General features: G+C 37.9%; 1 protein-coding gene across 4 annotated transcripts in view; it reads left to right on the forward strand.

Annotated features, from left to right (window-relative positions):
- Nucleotides 1-6311, forward strand: part of STXBP5 (syntaxin binding protein 5) — a 147974-nt gene extending 141663 nt beyond the window's left edge. For all 4 annotated transcript variants that reach the window (XM_045544542.1, XM_045544543.1, XM_045544544.1 and 1 more), the window contains one exon: nt 555-6311. In XM_045544542.1, the coding sequence (XP_045400498.1) occupies nt 555-596 (42 nt within the window). In that variant the 3' untranslated portion in view covers nt 597-6311. The remainder of the gene's footprint in view (nt 1-554) is intronic.
- The last annotated feature ends 19259 nt before the right edge of the window (nt 6312-25570 follow it).

The following is a 25570-nucleotide window of genomic DNA, read 5'->3' on the forward strand; positions in this document are numbered from 1 at the left end:
AGGTGGTTACAATCATGGGTTCTTGAATCAGACTGCCTGGGCTAAAATTACAGTTTCAAGCCTCAGTTTCCTCATTATAAAATGAGGAGAAAAACAATGCTTAACCCAAGAATTGTCATGAGGATCAAATAACATCAAGCAGGGAAGGTGTGTCATACAGTGCCTGGCTTCGATTAGATGCTCAGTAAATTTGAGATGGTAGTAGCAGAAGGATTTTCAACCTTTCACCCACCAGTTTGTTAAGTTAAGCATTATTTTTAGTTCATATTAGAAAACTGAAAATTACCTTATTTGTATGTTATTAGTTTAGGTCACCAAATTATGTCACATTGCTACAAAATTTGAGGAAATTCTAGGTTAGTTCTTAATGGTTATGGTCTTTTTTCTCTAAATAGAACTCTTCTTATTGATTTATTTGAAGTAAGCAATATATTAATACTACAGAATGTTTCAGAATGTTAGAACATTTTGAAAAACATATAGAAACCAGTTACAACTTACAAATATTGTTCTGGCATTTTCAAAATATGGTTTTCTTGTTTTTTTCCCTTTAGATGATGTTGAAATACAAAGATAAGAAGTGGTACCAGTTCTGACAACCAGAATCCATTAAGTTCAACTTCAGCCAGAAGGAAGAATGTTTTCCTTTTTTATTACATTGATTTATTTAGGAAAGTTAACATTAAAGGGATGTTCATCGCTGGATACTGTTCTTTCCTAGCACAATCATGCACTGTTTTACCTCAGTCATGTGGCTTTCACTGAGGAGCGTTCACACACTCAAACCGGAGTAGATGGTGTGTGCCAGCTGTGAGTTGACAGTCTGGGAACCAAGCAGGTCACACGTGACAGATGAAGAAACAAAGGGGGATGTTGAAGAGATATGGCAGGGACTAATCCTGGATCATTCCTGTGTTAAACCTTCGTATGCCAAAAGATTGTGTGCCGTTGTATCTGCCGTCAGTGTTTGACCTGTTTAGGGGAGAGGCAGTAAGTCAGAAGTCCTGACGCTGAAATAGTTATATTTATGGCATTGGACTGGATCATAGACAGCTGTCTTGGACTTTCCCTCTCTTAAACTGACTGGTCATCAGTATCATTAGTGAAAAAAGAAACAAACTGTTTGTTGCCATATCTTTAGACAGATAAGCTGAAATGGTGGGCTTTAAATTAAAAAAAAAAAACATACACATAGGTGACTTGTGTATGGGCTACTCTTGGATTCTTGTTATTATATACTCGTGTTTAGTTCATATTTTGTCAAAAGCAAAACAAGACAATACATCACTTTTCATTGAAAAGAAAAGTGTAGAGCATGACTGAATTGCTCATCATTCTGGGAGTTTCCATGTAGTGGCTATGCAGTGTGGAAAGTGAGAAAAACCTCCATTGTGGTGAGGAGAATACTTCAACGTTCCTTGTCCTTGTTCTCATTAATTCAGCTAAAGGTGGATTTGACCAAAATAGTTACTGGTTAAATTTGTAGAAATGTTAAAATTGGCTAAGTTTTTAATTTTGCTTGAATTTTTATAAAATGTTTAACCAAATGTACCTTTGCATTATTTAATTAAAATTGCAAAAAAAAAAAAAACTTTCATTATTTCAGTAAAATGCTCAGCTCCCTTTTTAAAATGCCCTTTATTTGCTAACAGTTCTAATACACTCAGGTGATGAGTCAATTAAATCTTAGTGCACATGCTATCGCATGGAAAATTACAAGCATCTGTTGTCAATAATTATCTATGTAAGAGTCTAGTCTGATGACCTACAAAATATTTTCTGTAGAAATATACTATAAATCTGTACATACCCTTTCAAGGTTTTAAAAAGCCAAAAAGAAAGGAAAATACATACACTTTGATAACTAAATTATTTCTGTATTGGAGTATAATGCAAATGGAGACCAGCAATGGACTATGAATGATTGATTCATAGAATAGCATTACAGACAGGAAAGAAACCACTCTGTAGATGTGGAAATAAGCAATCTCATAAGGCGGCTAATCTGAGATTATCATCAATTGTTGTTAAAGCAATGAAGTAGGAGCAAAGTAGAAGCATTAAAATTAATGTTAATGAAATTTAAATATTGTCTTCTATTAAAAAATTGTTTTAAATCATTTTCTTTTTTCATTAGGAGATAATCAGAGCACAAATTGATAGCAAACATGATGGTTGTTTTTCCCTTCCATATGATCATTAAAGGTATATGTAGGACATCTTAACTTTTTCATGCAGTCTGTTATGCCTTTTTTCCTTCTTACTCTTCATTAATAAAGCTTTTATGTTTACATTTTATAATGTTCACTACTGGATACAAAAGTTTATATCAAAGTTTACTTTAAATATCATTCAGTAGGGACTAAATATATGTGATGGAGATAATTGATCAAGCCAAAAGAAATATTTTAAAAATATAATCATTTTCAACAGTTTTTGAATTTATAGAAAGTATTGATGATAACATTTCTGTTTAGTTAATGTCAGCTGTCTGATAAGCATTCAACAGTTTATGAATTGCTTAATTTGTATTATCTATTATCCAGTAAACCTATTGTTCCATGATATGTCACAGGAATTATTAGGTCCTTTTTAAAAGGTACAGTTATGTGAATGTCATCAATAAAATCAACAGTTATGGATTTGAAGAAGTTGAGAAGCATTAAGTAAATTAATATATTGGTTGATTCCCTATCGATGTGGAAGGTCATATTAGCCACAGTTATTTAATTTGCTGTGTTACTTTGTGTTATTTGTATATTAACTTCATTTTTTACTGTCATTTTTCCTGTTGTATATAAAATGAACCACTCTTATAATTATTTTCAAATAGAGAAGTAGCTACATTGACCTGAGATGGATTTTCAGGATTTTATAAGAAAATCTTAAATTGATGTTTTGAGTTATTTAATTTTTAAATTAATCTACAAATTATGCACAACAAACTAGGGACTCAGTTAGGATTAAAAAGCTTAAAGTATGTTTGAGTATAGGAAATAAGCTTCTTAGAGTTATACTTGATTCAGTCTGTAGATAAGAGACAGTCTGCAGTAATAACTAACCCAGGGAATTTATTGTAATTTGAGATAACATCTCTATTTTTTTTTTCTTTTTAAATGCAGAAAGTTATAGTCACCAGCAAGCCACGATTTCAGGAAAACTAACCAAAAAAAAAAAAAGGTTAAAATAGAAAGTGTCAGAAAAATGAAAGATTTTCATGTGCTCTCTCCATATCCTCAACATTGTTTTACTGCATTTGTCCTTGCCTCTAAAATCACTGAAGTATTGATTAGCAATTTGTCAGTAGGAAGTAGTTTTTCTGTATGTACCATATATCCAGTTCATTTCACTTTTTAAACTAAAATCCATATATATTTGCTTAGAAAGTTATTTGAAATCTTATATTCTGACAAATTCAGTAGATTACGTCCATTTGAAGTTTTGCATCATCCTAACAATTTTCATTTGCATTTCAATTGTACAAAGTGTTTCCAAAAAGTTGTTATAGATTCAACTGAGCTATTACTAACTTCTTAATTTGATTTTTTATGGATGTGAAAAATGCTGCTACTTGTCTGTAAGTATATTACAATTTAATTAAGTGTAGTAGTTTAAAGTAAAGAAAGAAGAATTTCTTTTGCTTAGAACTTAATTGTAGGTTCCTCTGAAATTAATTTGTGGGTATGTGAGTGAACAAGTCTGAAAGTGTTACATACTTTTAGGTTACAGGGGTGCTGGGGAGACAGCTGAGGAAAGGAAGAATATGTGGAAGACACCACAGAGTTCAAAGTTTTTACCCTGGGTTCTATATTCCGTATATGTTTTCCTTAAGGCATTTCTCATGTGACATTAGAAAAGCTATATCCAAAGGTAAATTTTTTGTGGCAAAGATTTATTTTACATTTTAACTTTTGGGACTTTATTTGTTTCTGCAAAATAAAGAGCACTGAACTTTAAACTTGAATTTTTTCTGCACTTTTTTAGGTAATGAAAACTTTTTATTATCATTTAATCCACATTTCTCAGTTTAAATCAAGTGATACATATGTATAAAACATGCCAAAATCATGAATATGCTGCTACCTGCACCTTAAACAAACTGATCAGTTTTAAAACCTTCAATAGGGTTTTATATAGTTTTCAAAGATTTAAAAAATAGTAAAATAATTTGCTGTATGTTTCAGTGTTCTTGGTCTTAATTATTGCAACACTTTCAGATTTGTTTTAAGATCATACAGTAACATGTTATATTTATACATACTGCTAGAGAATATACTTTTAGTTTTAAAATGGAATTTTTATAAATGTACTCTTTAATTTTAAAAATGGTGAACTTGTTAAGTTTAAGTCAAAGTACTTAAAAAGTATGTATATTATCCATACAAAAAATTATGTTTTACGCTTATAATAAGAAATATTGGTATCTCATATCGAGATACAGTTAATTTTAAAGAAATCATACATCATTTGAAAATCTTCACACATGACAGGAAAGATGCCATTACTATGGTTTAAAAAAAACCCTCTATTGAGCATTTTCAAATATTAATTTTATTTTGGGGGAAAATGCCCACAACCATAATTGCAAGATCTTTCTCAATAGCTACAGCTTGCTGTTGGATGCCTACCTTAACTATTGTTTTAAAATATAGATATATATATATATATATTTAAAATAGTTTTCCAGGTATTTTCTTCTACCTTTTTTAAAAATAAATTTCCAAAAATGAAAACAGAGTTTATGTATTTTTGTCAATGAAGGTTTTTATTTTGTAGTTTATAGAATTTGTTCCTTATTAGTTTGATACTTAATATTCTTAGAATTTTTAATCTGTATTTACTTTGAAAAAAAAAAAAAACACTCCTATATCTTAAATGTCCTTTTTTTTTTCTTTTCCCTTTTAGGGTGTTTGTTCTTTTGGATTGAAATTTATGCCCACAGATTTTTTTGTTCATTTGAAAATGAATGTGAAGATACTGTTTACAGCTTTTGTTAATTGCGCTTTTCATCACTCTGATCAATTTCTTGTAAAGTGCTATGGGGATTATTTTTCCTGTGAATACTAATGATCTTACTACTGCCTCAGAAGTTTTAATAAAGGTCTGTGGACAGAAAACAGTTGTTGCAACCAAAAACAAACAAACAAAAAACACATAAAGGGGAAATCTTTAGCTTACCTTTCTCAGCCGAATTAAATGATTTTAATACCTTCCCAATTACCAGGGTTATAACGTTGCTTTCTTCAGTTACTAATACACTTAAATTATTAGGCACAATTCATTTACAAATTGAGTAGAGTAGTCTGGGGCTACTTGTAAGTGCTCTCTTTATTTTATTCTTTACATCAGAAAAATCATGAATGTCAGTTTTGCCAGTATTTTACAATGAGGCTTATAGTTTAAATTAAAATTTTATAGTGTATGAGATGTAAATAAATCAGTATTAATTTATTGTAGGTTGTTTGACTCAGGCATTTAAAATGGATATAGGCTAATGGCAATGGAATCCTATTTATTTCGTAGTTTGGTTTTTTTTATACTTTTGCTATTTGTTTTGTGTTGTCTTCAATTTCTGTTTACTTCAACTGAAGACAATGTATGGAGTTGAAAAACAGATTCAACATATCAGTGGAAAGCAATGCAAAGAGGGTAAATCATGTTTTAATTTTTAAATTTTTTTTTGTAAATAAACAGTACCGTGATATTTTAGGTGTGACCTCTGCTCAACATGATAGTTAGAACCAGAAAAACATTTTGCTTTCTAGTTATACTATTGGTTCATTGTAAATGCATTACCAAAAGACAATATGAAAAAGAGCAAGATTAAGTTTTTCTAACATTGTCCACTTCAGGGGCAAGCATGCGTGGTATAGAGCTCTAGCTTGTGTATACCTTAAACTGTACATGCAGGTGTTTTTCAGTTGCTGCACTTTTTAAAAAAAAATATCTTGCTCAGTCCCAGTAACTATCTCATAGGTAATTACTGGAATATGCATTTTGAAATACAGTTTTAAAAAAAAATCTGTGTATTGTTTCATCTTAAAAAAAGCATTATTGCAAACACGAAAAATGTGTTAAACTTTGTAGTTATTTTGCATTCCTGTACTTTACAAACTGTCATCACAGCAAAAGGTTTAAAATTAGGTAATGAAATATTTTTGTAAATAAATACCGTTAAGCTGGTATTTTAAAAAATGTATTATAAATTAATGTTTCTGGAAAATGTTCATATATATGTAAATGAATGTCTCTTTATGCTGAAGGGCTCTGATTGGGCAAAATAAAATACTCTACTCTCTCCTGAAACTAAACCAGCCCTTTTTTCTGAAAAATTTGTTTCAATGTTTTTCTGAATTGTGGAGCTAACCCAGTAGTTTAAGAAAATAATTGATAAAATAGATTTCCACATTTATAAAGAGAAGGTCAAGTTAATCAGGTAATTCAAGTAAAAACTATATTTTTCTTAACTATCTGGAATTTTGGGTGAAAGTCACCTACCCCTGTGTTGGGTGGGTGGAGTGTAAAGGACATGGGGCTGGAATCAAGGCATAGGAACTAGATCTAGGTGCACATTTCTCAGCCTTTCTTGTGTTCGGAAATTGCCTGTGGATCCTGTTCAAATACAGACTCCGGTTCAGTGCCTGTGAGGTGGGGCCTGATTTTGCATCTCGAACAAGCTCCAAGCTAATATATAGATCCTGCTGAGCTTGGAATGTACTTTGAGTAGCAAGGATACAGATAATTTTCATAATTGGCATTTTGCTAGTTGACATTGTCAATGTCAGTGTCCAACTACTTGTACCAAAAATGAACATTGCATTAATGAATCTAGACTAATGTAACTTAAAGAAGACCAAACAGTACTTATTTATCATTGTTTCCATTGCATTTTAAAATAAAGAATTCAGTAGTTCTCTTATTACATTGAAGGCTTATTTGAAATATATACTTATGGTGCATTTTTGTTCCACATGGTGGCAGTCATGTCTCACCTTACTGTATGAGCCTTTAACAAGAAGTGCTTATAGTAGAATTTTACAAGGGAAAAACATCAGGTTTTGCAAAGGTTAATTTTCAGGATAGGTAGTTTTTATCTAGAAAGTTATTGAACATTCTTAGACATGGAAGAGACAGTATCTTAAGTAATTTATATAAAGTGATATATATCATTTGATAGAGTGATCTGGTTTATTAAAAGAAATTTTAGTATTTAGGATTTAGAAAATATAGGCATCAAGTGATAAAATTTTGAAAACTGAAGATGATCTTCACATCTCTGGTCTTGCCTTTTTAAACAACATTGCTTTTTGTGTCCTGTGTAAATGGGCCAGTGGTATCCACTGCTTTAGATATAAATGGACTTGTCATTGGAACTCTTCATAGGCATTTTTAAGAAGATTCTGATTATCTTCCATTACTTTAAAGATACTATGTTTACTCGGTCATATTTTTTTTCAGTTTTTGTACAAAATTATCTTCTTATAGGTATCCTAAGGAAAGCTTTCCAAAGGCTTATTGTTTAGACTAAAACATCTTTTAAAAAAGAAAAGACTTCTCTATATCATTTTATTTTTGCAATTTTATTCATATTTTTAATATCAATACTTTAGTGTATATTCAATTCATTCAAAACTTATGGAAATATTCTAACCTTTAGTTTGGGTCCCTTTATGTGATTTTATACTATTTTGAAAAACAAAACACCATAGATTCTTTTATAACTGCTTTCAAAAACAACATAGAAGGTACATATTTAATCAATAAAAACAAAGTTTCAGCCAAGACAATATTTTGTAACTGGCAAAGGAAAGAAGTCTGAGGACTCATTTAAGTATCAAAATGAAGTTCTTGAGCGTGTGTGTGTGTGTGTGTGTGTGTGTGTGTGTGTGTGTCCTTCCACACAGGAGAGACACCGCTCTGAGCTTCTCTCCCTGACTGAGTTCAACTCTCAATCCTTTTTTCCCACTTCTCTCTGCTCCCTCCATTTCAGTTCGGACTCTGTCCCCCATGCTTTGCACCTCAAATCTCTTTAGTAAGTTTTATTTTAACCAAATACCTTTCTTTGCCCCCTTAGTGAGGAAATATTACAATTCCTTATGTGCCTCAAGGGCCCTCCTAAACATTGGGTAGGTTTGTAAATAATTGTTGTAAATACAGTAATGCCATCTCTACTCCTTGTAGCCTCTGAAAATCTCAACAGATGAAAAACAATTCAGTATATGGCGGAAGAACTGAAGAGAATCGAAAGACACAGAAGCGCTGGAGGAGTGTGGTAGGATAGGAAGCATGGGGCTAGCAGCCCTGGGTCTAGTCCTAGCTGTGTTGCTAGGGTGTTTAACCGGGCGGTGATTCAGCTTTCAAGATCAAAGATTCCAAGAAGTCATAGCATTGCCGGAATGCAGAAGTTAGAAGACGACATTTCAGAAAGTGTAACCCTCTGTGTTCCGTTAACAATAATGTGACTACAGATACCGTTAGTCTAAAAGGTGCTCAAACCTGAACATCAGAATCTCCTGGGTACACAATGTCTGTTAAAACACAGATGGCTGGACCACATCCCCTGAGTTTCCAATTCAGAAAGCATGGGGTGGGCCCTGAGGATTGGTATTTTTAACAAGTTCCCAGCTGATACTGATCATGCTGGTCTGCAGACCACACTGAGAACCATGCTGTAGAGCGATGCCCTAGAAGCAATTTCTTTGCATCACAGATATTTTGGATGCCTCCTTTACTATGCTGGCATGGAATTCAGAAATAATATACTTGCCTATTCATTTAACTTTTTAAAAATCAATATGATGTATAAACTAATACACCAGAAGTATAAAATGAAAGCAATTTTATAATTTTTTAAGAAATATTTCAATATATAAATGCTGAGGTTACACACTAGAAGAACAAAAATAAGTCCCCACAACTTTCCAAAACACTCCCAAGGGGGCAAACCCTCCTTGTGAGCTCCCTCTCTAGAAAGCCTCATCCTCACCCCTCTCATCCTCTGACATTTGAACCCTTGGGCTGGAGAGTAAGACCCACCATAAGACCCATCCTTTTTTATATCTGTTGGGACTGTCACAAATGTATTTATAAATGCTATGCCATGATGTATATACATGCAAGTGTAGAAGAAGTCTAGACTACCTAAATGCTACTTTGGATTTTTAGTGCATTTTGCATTAATTCCTTGTATAAATTTATATTTTTTTGTTTAATGCTTATTTTTGAACTAGTCAGACTGGATGAGAAAGCCAGGACTTCTCTTTGTAAATTTGTGCCTAAAACCCACTAATCAATATGTGGTGTGATTCTCCTGACAAATACGCCTCCTGATAAATAGAGCAATGAATCCATTCTGTGAAGATTATCTAGATTATTATAGATTATAAAAATCTATTACATAATCTTAATAATGGTTAGTCTACTGGAAACTTTACTGTTTTCCTGATGGCCAAAAGTCAATGTGTGATTATTGGTTGAGCATTAGTGAAGTCAATTTGCCTAGTATTTCATTTAAGTGCATTTATACTTAGCTCGTTTCAAATACCAAGCACGTGGGCCTGAGTATGAAGACCAGAATTCTGTCCCTGAGTTTACCAGCAATGCCAATGACCTATATGATTCCCAAACTCCTGTGGTGGTCTTTTCATCACATGACACTGCCTCCAAAACATTAACAAAATTGAATTTTAACTGAATGTATCCAGATACGTTGACATCTTTGAGTTCTGTTGGTATTCCTCAAAAAGAAGTATTTCAAACTGCACAGAGGTGATCCCTTAGCAAACAATTTCTTAGAATCCAGAATTCTGGAAATGGAAAGGACCTGAGAGATCATTCCACCTCTTTATATTTGAGGAACCCAGAAACCCAGGGCGGTTGCATGGCTTGTACTGTGAGCTCCCAGAGGCCACGTCCTGAGAAGTGTGTCACAGCTTTGTGAGTGGCAGGGAGGCCGCTCCCCCAACAGGAGGTGATTTCACATCTGGAGCGAAAGCTCCTGGCGGGAGCTGAACCAATGGTCTGTCTTCCGAAAATACTCTCAGGATTCATCTGTCACTCCAGCCATCCCCTTGCTCCTGGACCACTGCGTGATGACACAGCCAGGTCTCTGTCATCACCAGGAGTCTATCCACACACTTACTCCCCATTCCTTCCATAGGCTCTCACACTCTGTGCACAGACATCCCCAATCCTTCCTCTGTGTCCCCTAAAACTCACAATCATTAGCATATTTCCCTACTCCTCAAGTGTTTCATGTCCTTCACTCAGCTGCTCTAACCGTGCCCTAACGACACTGCTTGCTGCAACCCTCTAAGTAGAAGCTACTTGTTTTCCTACCCCAAGTCCCTAAGGGCCTGGAGAAAAAGCAGGCATCCTTCTTAACTTTCATAACTCTCTTTACTGCCTTGAAAAGTTAAAGTCACAATTAGATGAGAACTCCCTCATCTTTCCACTGGGTGCATCTAACTCATCTCCTCTGCCATCCCCTCTCTCAGTGGGAGTGTCCAGGCTCTGAAGGGGCCACCCTCCCGCTTGGGTGCTGGACTCCATCTCCCCCACCTCCTCAAGGACTTGGCCTCTCATCTTTCCCTCTCCTTCCTGCATCACCTCACCTTTCCCTTCTGGCCCCATGTGCTCAGCACACAAATGCACTGTACCATCGCCTGTATTTAAAACAGGTTCTCCTTCGGCTCCAGGCCACACCTCCCCAGTTACATACAACACCGTTTCAGAGCAAAATGGTTGGAGTTACCTGGACTCACACTTCACTCCTTATTTCTCTAAACTTGCCCAAGTCCCACTTCTGTTTTCCTAAAACTGCTCTGGCCAAGGTTAAGGATGGCTTCCATGGTGTCAAATCCAGGGGGGTCTTCTCTGTTCAGCAGCCTTCTCTTGGCTTCTGAGGCATGACCTCCTTCTGCACTGGGTTTTTGTTTGTTCGTTTGTCTTCTTTGTTAACTCCTTCTCCCATACCAGTTCCCCAGCTGCAGGACACCTCTGTTTACACTCACTTCCCCCTTGGTAATCTCATTTGGTCATTTGAACACCATGAATCCAAAATGTGCCTCTACAGCCAAGATCTCTCCTAAATGACAGGATCCCTTATGGAGGTATCCATCTGACATCACAGAGTCAACACGCTCAAAACAGAACTTCTCTGCTTTGGAAGCAGATAGAGGTAGTGGCTGCACAACACTGCAGGTGTACTAAATGCCACTACCTTGTTCACTCTAAAATAGTTCATTTTATTTTACGTTATGTGAATTTGACTTCATTAAGGAAAAAAGTTTAGAAGCCCAGAACTTGTGCTTTCCTTCTCCAAGCAAACCTAGTCATCCCCCGCGGTTCTCCGTCTCAGTAAATGGCACAAGCGCAGCCACCTCCCTCAACTTCCCACTTTCCCTTACGTGCAAAGCCTGAGCACACGCCGCCACCCCCACCTCCAGAGCCCCTGCGCCACTGTCCCTCCGCCCAGGCCACGTCGTCCCCGCCTCTGCCACCGGCCCTGCAACTCTGTCCCTCTCCTGCCTCCACTCTTGCCTTTCCACCGTACGCTCTCTGCAGTGGCCGACATGACATTTAAACGTGTAAATCAAACCATGTTACTTTCTGCTTACAGCCTCTAACGGGTTCCCATAATGCTTAAAATAAAAGCCACCTCCTGCCCGTGCCTGCAGGACTCCCCACGGTCTGACCCCACCTGCACCTTCCCTGATCTAAGCTCTTGGCATTTTGCTTCTCCCTTGATACGCTTGAGTCACACTCACCACCTTTCATCGCCATGAAAATGCCAAGCTCGTTTCTGCTGCTTTTGTTAACGTGTGTGTCTGTCTTTCTCCCGCTAGGAGGGCAGCTGTAGGAGCAGGCACCTCACCAGTCTTGAGCCCTGTATCTCCAGTAGCTGGAAAGTCCCAGACACACAGAAAGTTCCAGACACACACTAACTAAAGGAGCTGGGTCCACAGTTCTTTCTGGATTTGTTTTTTCACAATAGCTTCAAAGCATGTCAGCACTATTTAAAAAAAAAAAAAACTATACAAAGTAAAACAAAAATGTAATTTCCAGATGGTTTTGGGTCAAATTAAAAACAATAAACATAAATAAATATATTAGAAGAAAATGTTAAATATGTGTACAATTATTGTGGGGTGGTTGAGATTTTCCTAAGCAACAAAGGAAATTAAAACCATTAAAGAATATACAGACATATGTATCTCTCCATACACACAAAAGTATTGTATGGCATAAAACAAAGTGAAAATTTTTAAAATAGAGAAAAATATTTACAGCACATATGATAAGTTGAAAAATAACATTTTTAATATACATGTGGCTACTATTTGGTATTGTGTGCATATAGGTTCACCATTCTGCCTTCTTTCTACTTTGGAATATGTTTGAATTTTTATGGAAGAAAAGAAAAAAGAGTGAGAATAAGAAGATATTTTACATTAAGATGAGGTAGTTTAAAGAAACCATTTGTCAAAATAAACTCATGAAACTCAATCACTGTAATAAAATACAGAGAAAATTTTTATGCTGTCCTCCAAGATAAGCAGTTGTCTAGAGCTGGGGAATAGGGGTCAGGGGATGACAATTAGGGGAAATAGATTTTCTTTATGGAGTAAAGAAAATGGTCTAAACTTGCTAGTGGTGATAGATACACAACTCTTTGAATATACTAAAAAGCCATTGAATTGTACTCTTTTTTATTCTTTTTTTTTTTTTTTTTTTAAGGACAAGGTCTCACTCTGTCACCCCAGCTAGAGTGCAAAGGTGAGATCATAGCTCACTGCAGCCTGGAACTCTGGTGCACAAACTATCCTCCTGCCTCAGCCTCCTGCGTAGCTGGGAAGACAGGCATGAGCCACTGTGCCACACTATCCACTATCCGAGTGATGGGCACATTTGTAACCCTGACTCAAGCATAACAAAAGCAATCCATGTAACCAAAGTAAAGAGGTGTCCCACGGAAGAAGAGGACCAAAGCCCTCAGTGGAGGGGCCAAAATTTAGGTGATCAAAAGTATCTATTTAAGAAAAAAGAAACAAAGAAAATGCTGATATTTTCACTAATCTTTCTTTGGTTATTCGTTCTGGCAATAGGATGGAGAGACAACTCCTTAGTGAGGATTTCCCTGGGCTATCGCCTCTTCTGCTGCTCTGTCTTGCTCCTGGGTTTGTAATCCTAAGGTATATGAATTCTGAATTTGCAGAAGCTGGTCTCTTGGATCACCTACAGGGTGCAACTAATAGCTCTGCACTCAGAGGTCCCGTGCTTCTTTTCTAACCCAGCCCTGTATCGGACATCCTGCGCAAGGTGACAGTCCATTTCACCTTGTCAAACCTCACAGTTGTAGTTGCTGCTTATGCCCTTTTTCACCTGGTAATCTGTACCTTCCATCTAAAACATCTCCCCAGTTCGGCAGGAAGTAGCTTGATGACTGTGTCGCCCTCCTTCCATAGATAAGGAAGGTAAAATCGACAGTGGGGAATATGTAACAGAGACAATAGCCTGAAAAACAGTAAAAACTGTTTTCTGTCTCTTTAAAACCTCCCCCACTCCTTTTGGAGAACTAAAACCTGTATCCCTGCCTCAGGCCAGTGGTGGGGAGGGGCAGGAGAGTGTCCTTTGTTCTTTGAGGTACAGAAGATGGTTCAAGGAACTGTTTGGGCAGACAACCTGGGTGGAGGTCACAGGATTGTCTTCGCTGGAGATGGGATGATCAGAATCATCAACTGGAGGTGAGCAACAGTAGCCTAGAATGGAAAACCCTTCCTTTGAAAGCTCTGTATTTCTGTTTATGATTAGGACGATGGCATTTTTAAGACAGGAGTCTCCATACTCCTCATTAGCTGGCAAAGTAATAAACTCCTCTTTTCTTCTCCTAAAAAAAAAAAAAAAGATACAGTAGGAAGAAAAAAGTGGTGAGAATCAAACACCAAGGTTTTTTCTCATACACTGGCTCCTTAGATGACTATAGCATTTCAGGTTACCTCTCGTGAACTTAATTTCTTCAGCTATATAATAAGGGAGTAGTTCTGATGATCTTTTCTAGTACTTTGTTTCTAATATATATAGAAAAAAATCCAATTCTCAAATCTGTAAATTTAGAAAATTTTTATAAGTTTATAAATTTGTATATCTTTGGGGGAGGAGAAGAATTCTTAAACTCTTTAACCATCCCATAAAGCTAAATATTATTTTACTTGAATGTACTTCTCACACATACAGGCACCAAAACTTTTCTTCGGTACTACATGATAATGAAAAGTATTTCACAAGGTCCAGATAACAAACAAAGACAAATATTTCTGTAATCCTCTTTCCATGAAAGTACACAATCTTCATTTATCTTCAGGGATGACATCTATTCCTTTAAAAATATTTCCTTTATTAGAAGCATTTTAGGGTCTGACTGTGCCTCCTCTTGCCTCCTACATCTATTATAAGCCATGGTGCCCTCCAATCTCTCAGCTGAGACACGGTTCTGCTGACTGCCTGCATTCCCGCTGCTGATGGATGGGCTTCCTTCTAACGGAGCTGCCAGAAAAGCAAAACGCACAAACTGTACTTTGCCCCTATTAGAATGATGGTCCAATAGAATTCTTGTCAAATACTGCAATTCACGTTTGCCTCTGCCCCCTGAAATGCACGCTTTATTTTATAGCTAATAGTGTATTTTTAAATAATGTGAATAAAGTACAATTGCATTCAGGCTAACTTCTGAGTTTGTTTTGTTTTGTTTGTTAACTACTTCAGTGTCTTTCTTGGCACAAGTTTCTATATTATCACTCGTCTGCCAAAAATATCCAATGGCTCAGGCCAGAGACCCCTGTGATGGCTAATTTTATGTGTCCTTATCACTGGATCATGGGGTGTCTAGATATTTGGTCAACCACTATTTTGGGTCTGTCTGTGAGGGTGATTTGGACGAGACTGACATCTGAATCAGTATATTGGGGAAGGAAGATTGCCCTCCCCAGTGTGGGTGGGCCTCGTCTAATCAAGTGAAGACCTGAAGAGAACAAAAAGACTAAGGGGGAACTTCAATGCATAACAGAATCACCTGGGTAATCTTCTTCTCTGTTTCTAAGATGATCAGCTGTAACATTCAGAGCTATAGTTGCTCTGTGGTGTGGTTCAGGAATCTGCCTTTTAAAGTTTTCAGGTGATTCTAATAGGTCAAACCACAGGTCAATATCTGGTAACAAGGGCCTTAGGTTAGGCAGGTGTTTCTCAAATTTTAGTCTGTATCAGAATCACCTGGAGGGCCTGTTAAAACACAGGCTGTTGGGCGCCATTCCCAGCTTCTAACTCAGTAGAGTTGGGGCAGGGTCCAATAGTCCACAGTTCTAACAAGTTCCCACGTGATCCCTCTGCTGCTGGTCCAGGGACCACACTTTGAGAACCACTGGGTTAGATTATTCTCCTTGTTTTGAATATGCTCCTTTGTACCTTCCTCTAATCCAAATTTCTGCTTATTCTTCAAAGCTACCTTCTTCATAACACTTGCCCACTGGGGCTCTTCACCTCCCTCCTCCTCTGCTTCCTGCAGCAGCTACTTACCGCGTCACCCAAGCCAGCAGGTCCTGGCAACTCAGGTGAACACCGGGGTGAGAAAAACACAATTCTGTCTGCTTTTGTCCTTCCCTGCAAATGCAGGACTTCTAACCTCCCTTTAAAAAATGCTCCACGTATCTGTTTAGGGGATGCCTGGGATGTCCCTGTGTGCATATACGCTCAGCCACTGCTGAACCTGGCCATGTCCTCTCCTCCCGTGTGTCCTCTGAGGACATTTACACTGAGGCTGTCTGGGCAAGGCTCGGGAAGCTGTCATCAAGATGTCAGGGGCACCTGACTGTCTGCGTTCCCAGTGCCACCTGTGCCATGCCTGCCCCAACTGCTCTGGCACCTCTGACTCAGCACTTCTCAGAGTTTGGATAAGACAGTCCTCAGCTGTCACTCCCATTGGTTCATTTCCATACTCTGCATCAAGTCCTATCCCTGGGAGCCAGCTGTGATCTTCAGGTACACTCCGTGTGACAGACTATTGTGTACCTTGACCCTCAACCCTGAATTTTTAGGCTGTGACTGATTCTTCACTTGGGATGAGTTATTTCTTACAAAGCACCTCAATCCCCTCACAGGGACCCTGAAAGAGCCAACCATTGATCCTCCAAACAACTCAAACTCCTGAGCTCAAACAATCCTCCCACCTCAGGCTCCCAGAGTGCTGGATTACAGACACAAGCCATTGCACCCAGCCCAGAAAATTAAAAGTAGTTTTGCACTAAAATTAACACAGTTCACTCCAGATTCTTTTCTGTATGTGTGTATGTAAGTGTATGTCCAACAGCCAAGAGTTTAGTGTGTTGGTTATTCATATTAGCAGCACATAGAAGATGCTAATCCTTTCTTTCAGATTGAATTGAGTTTGCATATCTTGTGAATTCTCTCCTTTTACGTCATTCTTCTTGACATAACTGCTGCCATTTTGTTTCTGGACTAGTAATCGTGTCCAGTCATTAGACTTCAGTTGTGTACTTTTCTGTTACCTTTCCTGCTTTATCATCAAGCTTTGGTGTCTCTTCAGATCTTAGGCCTCTATTTGTTCTGTGATTATTTTTAATTCACAGTTTCATTATTTGCAATATGACTGCAAATTTAAGAATAACTCCCATCACATTCAGGACCGTAAGCCTGCATCCTGAAACTTACCAAAGAAGACTCAAAAACACAAACATTCTGGAGGCCTTTGTTTTTCTTTTACCCTCATTCCACTTGACTATATCAGGATGGGATGAGGGTTGACAACAGATCTTACTCATAGCACAGGCTAGAAATTCAGAGACTGTGAATTCCAAGTTGGGCTTTAATGTTTGCATATTTATGACCTCAGGGAAATTATTTAAGCTTTTTCTCTGGTCCATGACACACTTGTCATGTGTCATCTATGATAGATGCTGAAAACTAAACGTGGGCTTATCTCCTTAGCAGGGTAAAATAATTAGCACATTCATTTATTAGAGCAGCAGTTTCCAAAATAAATTCAGATATCTGACTCCCAACCAAGCCTGCAGCATTTGACTTTTAAGTAGGTCTCCCGATGTGTACCCAGGCTTGAAGCCCCCTGGAATTGCAGGACAGGCTTGAGAACTGCTTCTGCCATGGACACTTACCATCCGTCTTCAGGAGAAATTAGTTCAAACTTTCATCCTCGTGCCTAATTTGTCAGTAACTAATGACAGATGGCCATGTTTGAATCACCACAGACATGCCAAATTTTGAGCCCTTGCAGTTCACAGCAAGATCTAGGCTGTCAGCACACTTGTGAACATTGTGGAACCGGACGTGAGGGCTTGACTTTCACCAATTTACAAATAGTCTTTGTTTAAAACAAAACTATAAATAAGTGGAAGAAGGAAGTAGAATCAATAATAAGTTTTCTGTTGTATATTTCAAGACTGCAAAAATTTGGGATGCAGCGAAATTTAGCAAACTTATTACACCAGCAAACAGGATAACCTTTTAAAAAAGGATCTCAGATGTGGATGTGTGTCTTTAGGTATTAGGTTATAATGATGCTCTTCAGTCAATTCACTACTTCTTGGATAAATTTCTGCCAGAAAAAAATTAAAATTATCCCTGAAAGCAGATTTTTTCCAAAAAAGGTGTATCCTTAAATTTTTTTCCCAGAAGGTGTGCTCACCTGCAACCCATATCTTCCCCTTTTGTGTACTTTTTTTTTCCGCCTTCTCAGAATAATATTCTGATTTAGTGATTTAAAAGGCACCAGGATTTTAATCTCTTCTAATGCACTAGAATCATGAGTTGTAAAGAACATTTGTAATCAGCAAATTTGGCTGGGTCAAATCTCTCAGTACTTGCAATCCTCCTTCCCAAGGCAAGAGATTATCCGGCAAAAACTGTGTTCCTTTAATAACTAGGTTAGTTCAGACTGGAACTTCAATATAGCTCTTGGCTTTTGAGCAAAACATTTTCTTAGAGTCATAGGAATCTTATTTGCAGTGTTGAGTTCCCAGATTCCTACCTCACAGGTTACTTCCCACGTATCCCTAGAATTCACCTCTTCGTCTCCTTCCCCAAAGCTCTGCTTTGCTTCAGACCCTGCACCTGGCGGCTTGCAACAGGTTGCTAATTTCTCATTTTTATCTCTAGGCCATCCTGTATATAACAGCCAAAGTGACCCAGTATCTTCTGTACAAATCTAGCTGTGTTAGTCCATCCTTAAAATCTTCTCAAAAGTTCCCCAAGGACCACAGCAAAGATTTTCAATGTGCTTTATGTTCCCACACATCTAAGGAAATCCTGTACCCTTGCTAGGAACGGTGACTCTGTGGTCAGTAGAGTGGAGTCTGCATGCTGTCCATGGGCCCGTGCTCCTCCTCATGCTCTGCTGCGGTTGGAACGACTGTCCTCTCCAGAACTCATGTGGAAATTACCTGCCCTTGTGACAATATTGGGAGGTGGGACCTTTAAGATGTGTTTAGGTTACGAGGGTCCGCCCCCAAGAATGGACAAATGTCATTATGGCAGGAGTGGGCTCCTCATGGAGGGAGTGGGTTAGCCCATCTTGCTGGCTGTCCCTCACCCTCTCTTTGCCCTTCCACCACATGATGACTCGTCAGGAATGCCCTGGCCAGATGCCAGCACCCTGATCTTGGACTTCCCAGCCTCCAGAACTGTGAGCCAATAAATTTCTGTTCAGTATAAATTACTCAGTCTCTGGTATTCTGTTATAGCAATGCAAAATATACTAAGACACACTCCTCTTTTCTCGTCTTCTGTGGGACTGAATTAGCCACTCAGTTGTAATAGCTTCCAGGCTCTCGTGGCTGGGCTTGCTGCTCTATTGGGGCTTTGCAAGAACAGTGACTTGGGTTTGAGACTGGGACTCTTTCCCATGGAGACTTCTTTAAGGTCAACAGAAAAATTCAGAATGAAATTGGAAGATTTATTTTGGGATCTGAAAGGGTCTCAGCAGAGCTAACTGAGAGGGACTAGGAGAAAAGATGCATAGACTTTATTTGGGGACTGTTCCCTTAACACAAACTTTCCATTAAAATAAGGGATTTAAAAATAAGACAAAACTCTGAAATGAAAAACTAAAATAAAGCAAATATATCAAAATATAAAGAGGATAAAATAACTTAAAAATAACAAGTAATAATGTTAAGCAATGTCCTTAAGCTGATTTAAATAGCTTAAAGTTACTGACAACTGCTATGAGGAATAGAGGTTACCAAGTTGCATATGTATTTTTAGGGGAATGGTTGTTTAGTCTAGAAAGTTAGTGCTTCTTGTTTCTTTTGATGTCTTACTTAATATCACTGTTACCATTATTTTGCAAAAAGTAAATGCTATAAACTCTACCATTGGGACACAATTTCCCATGTGTCTCTCAAGCTTCTAGCAAGCAATCGCATTATCTGCCTTTGTTCCGGACTATCTTTTCAGGGATGTTGGTACAGCAAATAGCCTTAGGAGACAGAAACACTGTCTGCCTACACAACAAAGGGCAGCCATGCTTACTGCCCGTAATTAAATGAATTTCAGAAATCCTTTACATTTATTTTTCTTCCATTAAGTTCAAGCAGAATTTAATTTAGTATTTTCTAATTACAAATAACATGCATTATATAATTCTATATTTTTATAAAATTATTTTTTGCTCAATCTACCCATCATTTTATCTGCATATACGCAGAGAGAAATGTCTAGAATAATGTTCATCAAATGTTAACTTTGATTATTTCTGAATGATGGGACAACATAAACAGTCCATTAAAACATTTTGTATATTATATGTATTATACTGTATTCTTACAATAAAGTAAGCTAGAGAAAAGAGAATGTCATTAAGAAAATCATAAGGAAGAGAAAACATTATTTACTACTCATTAAGTGGAAGTGGATCACCATAAAAGTCTTCATCTTTGTTTTCACACTGAGTAGGCTGAAGAGGAGAGGGAAAGGGGGGGCTTGGTCTTGCTGTTTTAGGGGTGGCAGAGGCAGAGGAAAATCCATGTAAGTGTGGACCCGCAGAGTTCAAACCCATGTTGTTCAAGGGTAAACTGTATATGTGTACCTATGCACACAAATATATATTGCAATTAATGTGTACAGCTTCTTTGACTGTCTGCAAATTATCAAAATCTGTACCGCCACAGAGAAGACCAGCACCTATCTTTGAGGACAGACTAAAGTCCGTGCCACTTCCCCTACTGATAACAAAAAAGCAACACAAGGTAAGCTTGTGTTAAAGAGAGACCACCTGCTGGGTCTGTCACCACACAGCTCATGACGACAACGTACAAACTACTCTGCAAACCTGGGGTGAGCGGCAGAGCCAGGCGCCCACCTGTTGACATCGGTCTTACTGGCAACTGAGCAACTGTAAGATTTCAACGAGAGATTTTTCCCAAGTTGGAAGACCACGAAAATTGCTCCTCCTGCCTTCAGACTTTGGAGAAAGCTCTTTCCAAGCCCGTCCTTGTAGGAGGCTGCAGAGCAGCATCCTCAAGAGAAATGGCAGGTGTGGCAGGAGGCAACAGCCAGGAAGTAGAGTCACATTGTTTTAGGAGGCATCTCTTAATAGCATTAGTGACCAGGGAATATTTTGTCTATCAATCTGTGGAATACTGGATCTGGAGAAAGCCAGATGGACTGTGAGAAAACCTTCACTTTCACCTCATCCTCCCCAAAATGACTTTTAGGTCCCTTCCAGGTGTGTATCCACAGGTGCTACTTACCAATATCGTCATCAGGCATCTAAGTCAATGGTCTCCAAAATGGGGCACCAGCTCCCCAAGACATGTGCATGACAGAACGAAGAGCAGGAGAGTAGCAGATTAACTGCTTGCATTTGTTTTTAAATTTCCTGTTTTTGTGATATTTATGCACTTATAAATAAAAATATATTTTTGCATGTGGTCAGGGGCTCTAAAACTCTTAATCAAGGTGAATGACAAAAAGGATTAGTGCTACTGATTCGAAAGACATTCAGATTCGTCAGATGTATTTGCAACTTCAAAAACGTGACTGGCATTCACCTTGTTTCTGCTATGGGACTCCTGCCCTGTGGGGGTTCCTGGGCTGTATCCCCCCATGTAAACTCCAGCACACCCGCCACGTCTACCCTGCACACGGCAGATGAGGCTCTGAGAGCAGAAGCAGCTCGAAGGCACAGGCACAGCCCCATGGTTTCAGGACTGTTAAGAATTATTAGTGAGGAGGGACTGTTAATTTGAATTAGCATGACACTGATGGCCCTATAATTAGTAGAAATGAAAATTGTTAATTAAAATGGTATCTTATTTTCCCCTGGTGTGATCTCTATTTGCCACATGGTTTTAATAAAATCAAACCATTTGATAGAATTTGTCAACCCAAAATAAACATTAAAAGAAGTAGAATGATCTTACAGCACAGGTGTTAAAAAAAAAGTAGAAAAAAAAAGCTCCTCACTTCCTGAGGATAGTTTATTGCTGACAAACCACTCCACTCAGAGCTCATGCTTAAATCAGATTTTAGTGTATCGAGTTTTTAAAATTTTGCTATAACGTTTTTGCTGCCAATTGTTATGGCCTAAATTCGTCCTTCTCAAAATGCACATGTAGAAGTCCTGACCTCCGGTACCTCAGAATGTCACCATACTTGGAGATGGGGTCTTTACAGAGGTAATTAAAGTTAAATAAGGTCATTGGAGTGGGCCCTAACCCAATATGACTGATGTCCTTATAAGAAGAGGACACTATGACATAGACAAGCACAGGGGGAAGACCACGTGAAGAGAGAAGACAGCCATCTACGATCCAAGGAGGGACCCCTCAGAACAGACAAACCTTCTGAGACTTGATCTTGAACTTTTGGCCTCCAGAACTTTGAGAAAATAAATTTCTATTGTTTAAGCCACACTGTTTGTGGTACTTTGTTATGGCAACCCTAACAAACTAATGTACCAATCAAGAAACAAGTAAATTTTAGGAAAACTCTTCTACCTCTTACTGCATTGACTATTTCACCTCTTACTGAATTAAATTACTGAACTCTATTAGAATTCAGTGGTCCGTAGGTTAATTATGCCTATAAAAATTTCTCTCCATCATCATTTACTATATGACTTAAAATAGACTATTGAACGTGTTAATAAATATGGAACATGCTATTTTTTGAAAACTTTTATTCATAAAATTATCATCTGTTATTCCAGTAGTCCACATTTTATCATAAATATCATCTTCCTCTTAAAATAATTCACAACAAACTCTTTTTTGCTACAGTGAGACTGTTCAAATGTGAATTACTTCATTGAAAGGAAACGGCTCGCTCTATAGCATGTATTGTCCAAAGCAAGGAGCTCTTCAAGAGATTTGAAGCACTTTGCATAAACATTTAGGGCTTTAGACATAAATTCACTGACAAAATGCACTTTAAATAGTTCTTCATGACTGCAAATATAATTTTTGTACCATAAAACTATAAATTGCCCTCCACCACCTCTTGGAATGTTAGAAATTTTCCACAAGTAAGTATAGATCACAATGAATTGTTGATAGTTTCCACCATGAATACCCTTAAAATGGTATCTTTATGAAGGTGAATGTGCTGCAGACGATTTGGACCTACAGCAGGAGGCTCCTGCCACGTGCTGCATCCTGACGACTGGGCCCACACCGATGTACCATTGCGGCTCACACGGTCATAACCAAGAGCCAAACAAGCCCAAGAGCACTCGTTATCGACCTAGAAATGACCTAGAATGACAATCCCCTTGTGCACAAGTCATCTCCCAAAACAGCCAAGGATTGACTTGATGTCTTGATGAAGAAGGAAATGAATTGGGTCACATAATTAGACACCCAGGATTGGGTTACACTGCAGGGGTGGATGGAATCCAATAGCTCCAGTTCCATTTCTCCATAATTTCTTTGCCCTTGTCCACCTCCATGTACGAATTTCCTTCTGGAGTTAGAATCCGAATGACTGCACATTTCCAGGGCTCACATCTATTCACAACCACACCAGGGACTCCAATAGGCTCTCTCAGAAGAGAAAGAACTTTCCTAGTCATAGCAAATACCACATCACATCTCGGTGGGTAATGCCTATTTCTGAACTGAGCACTGTAATGGGAGATGGATTATTCTTAGACCAATTAGGTCCTTTGCAGAAGACAGAGTCAACCTTCTCAGAGGAAACTGAATGCGTGAGATATAGGGAAAAGTCCAAGACAACTGAGGCTGTGTTACAAACGAGGAAAGAGGGGAACGTAACAGGGTTTGTAAATAGCCTTTACATTGCACGAGGTCTCTTCTCCATTGAGGCAGCACAAGGCAGTGGTTAAGAGCTCAGCCTTTGGAGTTATACTGGCTGGACATAATCTCAACTCCTCTAATTACTAGCAGTGTGACCTCTGGCAAGCTACTTAAACTCTGTATAGCTCAGTTTCTGATTTATTTTTTTTAAATAAGAATAACAATACAGCCTACCTCATATGTAGAGGACTGAATTAGTTAATATATGTAAAGTACTTAGAAAAGGACTTAACACATAACAAGCAATTGTTTTCCAGAATATAAAGTTCAAATGTAATCCTGTTCCACCAAAAAACTGAACGCCGAAAAACTCTTATGTCATTGACAGATCACCCACAGAGTTGCTATTCAACTAACGTTTCCTGAGGAAAGATCTAAGGTCCAAGTAAACCCATGTCCTCATCCAGTCATTTTATGAGTTATTATGATTAGAAAGAGGCAATTACATGAGCGGAGACCTAAAGGCATCACTACCAAGATTATAAGTACCAGGAACCTATTATGACAGTCTCCCCAACAGAGAAGTATCAGAAAAATGACCTTAGTGTTATTCAGTGCTAACTTTACATGGGAACTGTCTCTTTGTCTGGCTTCATTGGCATTAAGAGGGTAGGAGCTGTCAGAAGAGCATCAAGTGCCTCAACTCCATCTAACAAAGGTAACTTTCAATCAGGCAGTGGCAATTTTTTAAAAGCACAGGGACACTTTATTTCCATTATAAAACCACCACCCCCTGCCCCAAGCTCACCCTCCTACACACCCACATCTCCCACTCATGACTCCTCTAATTTTTTCACTGGGTCTGAACAACTTTGCATCCTCTTATGTCAAGATTGAAATTGGGCTCTGTACTATTAGAATGTTTATTTCTCCTTATAATTAATACTTTGGTGAATTGTCAAGACTTTCTGAATGAATCTTAGACCAAAAGCCTTTCTCTCTATAATAAAAATGCTGACCAGACAATACATTCAATGACAGCTATAAGAAGCATCACATAATGAAAACACTCTGAGGTCAAATAGAAATTTTTTTCTCCAGAATAAGCACTTGGAAATCTCTGCACTGAAATTCAGACTTTCTGAGAAAGGTCACTGGGATGCTGGCTCACCTAGGAAACTCACTAAATTATACCCACGCTTCTTTCGCTCAATGGTATCAGAATGCCTGGCTTTGTTTGATTCCTTTTCAGAAACTTTGGGCACTTATTTAGTTATATAATAAGTGTGACTTCTTTTTGGACTGCTATTACTATTGCTTCCAAGAAAAGAGTTTTCAATTCTTTTTCCCAGTTAACAACAAAAGCCCATTTCTTGAGATTTCTCGCCTTATCTACTCTATTGTTTGCTGCCTAAAAGTCTTAGATTTAGGTAGAGCATAACCCCCCATCGGTTTCCAGAACTTATGATTTCAAGTTTCAGTGCTCTTTTTGCCATAGTTATAAGGATATATAATTTAATTATTTTTTCTAGGGTAAACAATGAATCACTTCATAAAAGTAATGATTCCCTAATTTTAATAAGCCTTTCATTTTACAACAGATTTTTGCATGTCTCATCTCACTTAATTTTTACAACAAACCCGTGATACGGGTTGCTATTATGCCATCTCAGGGCTGAAAAACACAAAGGTCAGACAGCTTGAGCAGCTTTCCCCAGAGTAATCTGGAAAGGTCAGAGCTGGACTTGCACCCAATTCTGACAATGTCACCGTTGGGTCCTCACACTTCATCGCGACATAAATTATAACACCTGAATTCTCAATGAGCGGGTCCACTCTGACACAGGCAATGGGAATCTCCTTTAATCTACGAATTGGACTCAAATTACTATCCATTATCTTCTCCCTAACTCCTGACGTTTCTTTTTCCCTTTGAATCATATCATTTTCTTTTGGCATTTTCATGGCTATTACTGCTTTTCATCTCATCTCCATGGTAATAAAAGGGAGGTGCCTCTGGACCTCATCAGATAGAGCAGTAGGCTCAGTTTAGGAAATTTCAGCCAAGGATGCACATTTTACAGTTTTGAGAAGCCCTCATAAAAAAAAATTAAATAACCTGAGAAAACTTGTTTAAAGAGAAAACCCTTTCCTCTGTCCAAACTCTTCCTCTGAAACTCCTTTTCTAAAGAAGTACACTCAAAAGTCCTTGCATAAAAGTTTGTTTTGATTGTTTTTCTCCAAAACAAAGGACACAATGTAGTGATATAGTGGATCTTTAGTCATCT

This window comes from Lemur catta, chromosome 2 (genome assembly GCF_020740605.2).
Source record: "Lemur catta isolate mLemCat1 chromosome 2, mLemCat1.pri, whole genome shotgun sequence".
Classification (NCBI taxonomy): Eukaryota; Metazoa; Chordata; class Mammalia; order Primates; family Lemuridae; genus Lemur; species Lemur catta.